The sequence below is a fragment of the Sinocyclocheilus rhinocerous genome, unplaced genomic scaffold, assembly GCF_001515625.1.
Source record: "Sinocyclocheilus rhinocerous isolate Xijiao unplaced genomic scaffold, SAMN03320098_v1.1 scaffold1598, whole genome shotgun sequence".
Classification (NCBI taxonomy): domain Eukaryota; kingdom Metazoa; phylum Chordata; class Actinopteri; order Cypriniformes; family Cyprinidae; genus Sinocyclocheilus; species Sinocyclocheilus rhinocerous.
In genome coordinates, this window is record NW_015661398.1 from 1,583 (window position 1) to 9,790 (window position 8,208).

General features: G+C 33.4%; 1 protein-coding gene across 1 annotated transcript in view; it reads right to left on the reverse strand.

Annotated features, from left to right (window-relative positions):
* The window catches only part of LOC107726322 (transcription factor E2-alpha-like), a 21,597-nt gene that overhangs the window by 1,023 nt on the left and 12,366 nt on the right, over positions 1–8,208 (reverse strand). The window contains exon 4 of the mRNA XM_016535864.1: positions 1,029–1,099. Coding sequence (XP_016391350.1) covers positions 1,029–1,099 — 71 coding nt within the window. The remainder of the gene's footprint in view (positions 1–1,028; positions 1,100–8,208) is intronic.

Below are 8,208 nucleotides of genomic sequence, written 5' to 3' on the forward strand. Positions count from 1 at the left end.
TCATTTTTCATATCAATGAAAAAGACTCATGCAGCAGGGGAAAAAAACGTTTAATATTATATTATATTATATATATTAATTTTATATTATAAGTTCAAAGAGATATGTGACCCTGGAGCACAAAAGCAGTCTTAAGTCGCTGGGGTATATTTGTAGCAATAGCCAACAATACATAGTATGGGTCAAAATTATACATTTTTCTTTTATGCCAAAAATCATTAGGATATTAATTAAAGAGAATCATGTTCCATGAAGATATTTGGTAAATTTCCTACCGTAAATACATCAAAACTTAATTTTTGATTAGTAATATGCATTGCTAAGAACTTCATTTGGACAACTTTAAAGATGATTTTCTCAATATTTAGATTTTTTTGCACCCTCAGATTCCAGATTTTCAAATAGTTGTATCTCAGCCAAATATTGTCCGATCATAACAAACCATACACCAATGGAAAGCTTATTTATTCAGCTTTCAGATGATGTATAAATCTCAATTTTGAAAAATTTACACTTAAGACTGGTTTTGTGGTCCAGGATCACAAATGGTCATGAAAAATGTTGGCACCTTGACTAAAATTACAGCCTGCTTGTTTATGAGCAAAACAGGTCACGGAGAGAATAGGACGCATCATTCACACATGTGATGCATCTAACATTCATGAAGTCTGACAGGTGAGAGATTAGCACTAGATGGGGCAGGTAAACATGAGCATCGCTAACAACGGCCGGCTAATCTCAGCCACTGACCGACTGACCTACAAACACGCGTCTGCTGAACTTCCCGTCTACAGCTACACGCCGCTCTGCTTTAAACAAACCATCGAGACATCCTGAAGTGGACTAGATATCTGCTGCAGTCAGGTTTGTTTCCTTTAGGGATTAAGGTCTGATGGGAAAAGCAAAGCACCACCAGACACCAGAGACTCTCTGTCCTCACTCACAGGCCCAGCTTCACTAATTTCTGCATTTCATCAGAGTCTGTGACTCTGTCTTATGACAGAGTGAATGCACATGTGTTTTCGTACCCGTGCGCCGAATGCGGGACCGTTCGCTTCTCCTGAAGCCCAAGAGCCGGAGCCACTTCTTTCATCTAAACCTGAAAAACAAGCAAACATTATCAATACTTAGAACTAGATATGCGCCGATTTAGAAATGTTGGCTGATAACAAATGATTATGAATTTGACATTCAAAACAATAATTGTAAAGTTTTTGAGTCTCTTCTGCTCCCCAAGGCTGCATTTGTTTGTTCAGAAATACAGTAAAATTCTAAAATATTATTACCATTTAAAACATCTGTTTTCTATGTGAATATATTGTAAAATGTAATTTATTTCTGTGATGCGCAGCTGTATTTTCAGCATCATTACTCCAGTCTTCAGTGTCACATGATCTTCAGAAATCATTCTAATATGCTGATTTGCTGCTCAAGAAACATTTCTGATTATTATCAATGCTGAAAACCGTTCATGTTTTTGTGCAAACTGTGATGCATTTTATTTTTCAGGATTCTTTGATGAATAGAAAGTTCAAAAGAACAGCATTTATTTGAAATAGAAATCTTTTGCCACATAAATGTATTTACTGTCACTTCTGATAAATTTAATGCAGCCTTGATGAATAAATGTAATAATTTCCTTATTCCTTAAAAAAAACGGTAGTGTATTTTTAAAATGCATCTACTTGATCTCCAATAAAGTATAGCATATACAACAAACAACATGAATGCACTGCAGAAAAGACAAAAAAACATTTTATATTTGAAAACATGCCACAGAAAATTAAATGTTTGTGCAAAACTAAAAATTGACTTGTGAGTCGTGTGCATGCACGACTAGTAAACTAATAGGTCTTAACGAAGCCCTGTATACTTAGGCTGATTTCAGGTTGACGAGACGAGCTTCTTAAGCCTCTTTCACACGAGGTTGTTCAGACACAACAGATTTTGTTTGTTAAATCGTTCTCATATTCTGTGTCTGCATTATCAGCACTATCAGGTCAGGTAATGACCCGACTGAAGCTCGATGGTCAAACTGCGTTTTGTTTTGCGTCTCTGCCATCTTTACCAGCTGATGTGTGATTTGACATGTCACGCAAACCTCAAAGGTTTCGAAACCACAAATGTCCCAGTGACCGAAAGCACAAAGGCTGGAAAGACGCAGAACGGAAGAATTTTAAAGATCGACGGTGCAGAAATTTCCCGAAAACCGTCTCCCCCTTAATGCTCTGGAGAGAAGCAGCTTAACTGTGCGCTGATTTGCATAATTGTGCATATTAATGAGGTCTCTGCTTATGCATATTCATAGTTTTTGTTTTGTTGTCTAATTAAAAAGGGGGAAGAGGGGGGGCGATCATGACAGCGCCGGCGACGGAGCGGAACAGAAGTACAGCGGACGAGTGAATTACGACTCGAGAGCCATTGGTGTGCCAAACGCGATCCGTGGACAGGGGGGGGTCGCAGGCTTGTGTCAGCAAATTCAATAAAACGGCAAGGGACGAGTGCACACTCCACCGACGGAGCAGAACCAGCAAAACAGGAAGAATTATTCAAGCACTGCCGAGATGAGCTGCTCACTGCACACAATAAGGACGGAAATTCATTACGAACGGCGTTTTTAACAATGACTGGACTTCCTTCCGAGACGCCATCCACAGAATGAGCTAGTGGGAAAAAATATACATTCATATATTGCATTCAAAATGGAATAGTTATAGAAAATCTTTATAAAGGGTACAAAATACACAGCAAACAAAGTTTTAATCATAAATGAGTATGAAAGTATGAATTAGTATGAAGTATGAATGGAATCAAAATGCAAAAACAAGAATTTAAATATCAGTATTAGCTTATAATCCAATAGTAACTGATATGCTAAAAAAATAAATAAAAATTATTACATTTTTAGACTGACCACAATTAAGGTAAACAAAATGTAAAAACAGGCAGTTATATATATATATACACAGTACACACACATATATTATGTAAACAAAAACTTTTATTTTGGATGCGATTAATCGTGATTAATCATTTGACAGCACTAATATTTATCTATATGCTACAAAAAATTTAACAAAAAGTGCATTATTAAATTATTAGATTAACCTTAAGCGAACGCTTGACTTCGGTTAAGGTATCCAAAATATAAAAATAGGCAGTTCAACATCAATATTGGCTAATATTGATCCAAAAAGTGTTAAATTATTAATTACCTTAACCGTCATCAAGAACTAATTTAAAGTTCATCAAACGGTAAAAACTGGCAGTTAAATATCAATTTTGGCTAATATATATCCAATACTAATTGAAATACTACAAAAAATAGATTAAATTATATGTTATTAAATTATTAGATTAACTTAAATGAATGCTAGATGATGGTTAATTAAAATATAAAAATAGGCAGTTAAATATCAATATTAGCTTATATATGCAATATTATCTGATATGCAATAAAAATAAAGATTAAGTGTATTAAATTATCAGATTAATTGTAAAAGTGATCAAGTGTTCACTAAATCAAAAATGTAAAACAGGCAGTTAAATATCAATATTATAATATATATCATATACCAATATTCTCCAAAATAATAAAACTTTAAGGGCATCCCTAGATAGCATGCTGCCTATGTAGGCAATGAAAGGCAAGGCAGCTCACTAATTGTGGGTAATGTTAAGCAAGAGGCCTTTTTTATTTTAGAGGAGCAAGTTATTATATTTCAAGAAAATTTTGAAGACTGAATAACGTGAACAGATGAATAATTCACAAATGTCACCAAGAATGTGTATTAATACCAGCAAGTTTGGTCAGTTTTGATCCTGATCATGAGAGTTGAGGTAGAGGGAAGTGAGATTGGTATTTACAGCGATCCGTGGGAGAGAAAGACAGAGATGAAAGACAGCTAATACTGTGAAATACGGCGCGAGAAACAACAGGAGGGTGATGACATATCAGCACAGTATGAAAAAAAACTCAAAAATAGAGGTGATCCATATTCATAAGCGCACTGAATATTCACTCCGATTAACAGAACTGATTAGTGGGTGGAAAAGTGAGAAATTCATTCAGAAGAAGGCTCTTTTCCTCTCCAGACAGCCATAAAAACTCTTTACATTAAAAGCGAACGGCTGGAGTTATGAGACATTCCCCTCCGCACCTGAATAAACAAAACTTTGCTCCGTGGGCCCAATAAAAAGCGTCTGCTGCGTGTTTGGGCGTCTAATGGTTACAAGCTGACCTCTCCAAATCACAACCACGCTTTATGTACACCGCAAACAGGTAGAGCCGGCCGGAAAAAAAAAGCTATCAAACAAATCAGATCAAAGTTTAGGAATTATGTTGTGTTATATTTGTCTAAGTTCCAGCTCTGCTTACTCAGTCTATTAAAACACTCCTGAAGGAGGTCAGATGTATGACGTTCACTTGTTAGAGAAGGAAAAGCATGTAAAACAGGTGATTTCTTTCAATCAGAGGAATCATTATTTTAACCAAATGGTCACCGTATCCAAGTGAACTCAAAATGTTTAAATAAATAAATAAATAAAAACAGTAAAAATCAAGACATGTTTTGAAACTTAACAAGTAATGCAAAAATCATTATCAAAAAAAAATATATATATATTATCAAAAATAGTGGTAATCAAAAGAATGCATTTTTCACATTCATTTGAATACCACCGTTTTTTATCATATTTTATATTTTTTTATCATTATATTTGTATTAAATAAGTAAAATTAAATCAGAATAATTAAATAGAAATAATTAACATTAAATAAACTTAAAACAGACAACTAATCATAGGGAACTCTTATTGATAAAATAAATTACTAAATTGGTAAAGTTGTATGAATTCAACTGATTTCTGAACTTAAACCATTACATTTACTTAAAGCATTAAACAAGATAATATTAGATATTAAATAGTATTATAAGATAATATTAAATAAAAATTAGGGATGCACCGAAATGAAAATTCAGAAACCGAACAAAAGGAAACACTGGGCCGAAGGCCGAATACGTTTTTTCCCCCCATGTATTTTGCCAAATTTTTTCACTATTGCATAAATTAAATAGCCAAAATGTGCTTTTTACTGTTTTGTCTTGCTTTTCAAAGAAAAAAATAAATTACAAAACAACAATTTAAAAATATTTAACACTGAAAATTTTTTTTACATTCTAGCAGACATTATACCAACAAAGCACAATTTAACTTAAAATTAAAGAAGTTAGTAAAATAATATTTTTTGGCCATCAGTCAGCCTTCTTGAATCAGGCATGTATTTTTTACTGTACAAATAAAAGCAGCCTTGCTGAAAAGAAGAGACTTCTTTTAAAACATTAGAAAAAATTACAGATCCCAAACACTATAATCAGCACAGATATTCCTCGCGCTTTGGACTTTGAACTAGGCTTGCCGCGATAGACGGTGTTGACGGTGATACCGTTGTTAAGCCGCAACACCGGTTACATCACTTGATCACCACGTCACCGACCCCCACCGCTGTTTTGATTTTTTATAGTAATAAAAATAATTTAGTTCAGTAAAAGAACAGACACTACAATTAAAAACTGAACGCGGCTGCTCAATGCAGCGTGCCGAACGACAGTCGCATCACAGATCAGTTTGAACCCTGGTTAACAAGCAGATAGCTCGGCGAGTTCGCGCAGCACTGTCAGAATACATGCAAAGCGTGCGTGATTTAGAAAACATGACGTTCTGCAGTTTATTTACTAATTGTTTAAGGCCATTTCGTGATTTCGATCATTTTATTCGGTTGCCGAACATTCGGTGCATCCCGAATTAAAATAATGATAATTAACAATATATTTAACACTGTTATTGGCACTGTTATTGAAAAAAATAAGAAATTTATTTAGGGATGTAACGATTCACTCAACTCACGATTCGATTCACGATTTTTTTTATTACATTCAGTGACATTTATTAATAGTAAATTAAAGTTTTATGAATTCAACTGATTAGACATTCTTTTTCATTCATAAAATTTACTTAATTAAAACAAGATCTAGAAAAATTAACACAGAAAACAAGGACTTTTAGAAAAAAATACAACAAGTTGATTAAATCATAAAATTGTAAAATTAAAATAAATAATTTAAAAAAAAATCTAAATAAAGCACTTACTAAAAAGAGGAACCCTCTTATTAAATATTAAAATATTAAATTATTTTGTTTACCATTAATTAATATCAGATAATCGTGAACTATCGAAAATTGACAAGTAAACATTTCAAGTAAATACTTTTCAAGGAACTTATTCTTGATTTATTACTCTTCAAGTAATATTTTAGGTCAATGGGTTCAGCTGACAAAAACATTTAAGAAACCTTGGACTAGAATGACTTAAACAGCAATATCAACCATAAGCATTTTAAAGCATGTAAAACGGCAGGCAAAAACTTCAAAGCCCTTTGACCTTTAATTAAAAAACAAAAAAAACTTATATGGGTGCATTTTGCATCAAAGAAATCTAGACATTTGATCACTGAGGGCAGGTTGCAGTTCTTGATTTATGAGCAGATGAATCACGGTCATGTTGTGTCATCCTGAGCTCTACCTGCGAAGAGTTTCTGTACCGAGGGGATCGTGAGCGAGTCGTGAGCTCAGAGTGACTCAGGACAGATACATTCACACACAAAGACAGCAGAGCTATAATTATGAGGCAAGAAACGCCGAGCCGAACGAGTCACGCTTGAGTCACGACTACAAGGGTCCCAGATACACAAACACATCAAAACATATACAGCCTCTGAAACAAACACGATTTATTACTAGATCTCACTCCATGCGACTCATACGCACATCTCAGGTTAGTTTTATTTAGTCTGCATATCGAAAGTCTTAGTAGAGTATATGATATCGGTCTTGTTATTTAGGGATGGGTGCTATATCGAATAGTTACAATATGTGACCCTGGACCACAAAACCAGTCTTAAGGGTCAATTTTTTGAAATTGAGATTTATACGTCATCTGAAAGCTGAATAAATACGCTTTCCATTGATGTATGGTTTGTTATGATAGGACAATATTTGGTCGAGATACAACTATTTGAAAATCTGGAATCTGAGGGTGCAAAAAAATCAAAATATTGAGAAAATCATCTTTAAAGTTGTTCAAATGAAGTCCTTAGCAATGCATATTACTAATCAAAAATTACGTTTTTATACATTTACGGTAGGAAATTTACAAAATATCTTCATGGAACATGATCTTTACTTAATATCCTAATAATTTTTGCCACTAAATATTGAGAAAATCATCTTTAAAGTTGTTCAAATGAAGTCCTTAGCAATGCATATTACTAATCAAAAATTACGTTTTTATACATTTACGGTAGGAAATTTACAAAATATCTTCATGGAACATGATCTTTACTTAATATCCTAATGATTTTTGGCATAAAATAAAAATTGATAATTTTGACCCATACAGTGTATTGTTGGCTATTGCTACAAATATACCCCAGCGACGTATTAAGACTGGTTTTGTGCTCCAGGGTCACATATGTGAGATGATTTACATGATATAAAATCAAGAAACACAGTGAATGTTGATATAAGCTGTTAAATTGACAAGTTAAGAATGTCCTACAGATTTCTCGATGTTCATTTAGCAAAAACTAATTTTTTACAATATTGCATTGCACTGAAAAAGATTTTTACTGTATTGCATTGAATATTTTCAGTCAGTATTGCAATAATGGCTGTGTGGCCTAAATGATGAGTGAAAAAACAAACCATTTCAGAGCAAATACATTAAAAATAAACTTTACAACCCTCTACAGACACCTTGGCAATTGAATTGCCATTGGCTAGTACGTTTTTTCGTTTACTTTTAGTTATACGTGTATATATATATATATATATATATGTGTGTTTGGAAAATGGCACAGCTTTTTAAATATCTAAAAGTACACTCTTAACATCAGTCAGTCAAGCATAATAAATATATTATGATAATCAAGTATTATTTAATGATAGAACTTTAGTTGTATAAACACAGATGCTAAATGCTGCTGCTAATATGCTTAATATTCACTCCTGCATACAATGCAAACTGCTAACATGACACTTAGTTAAACTTGATTATGGTTGCTTTTTTTTTTTAAATTCAATTAGGCAGACCACGCAATACACACAGCGATATGGATTAGAAGAGCATTCACTTATCTTAGATGTTGA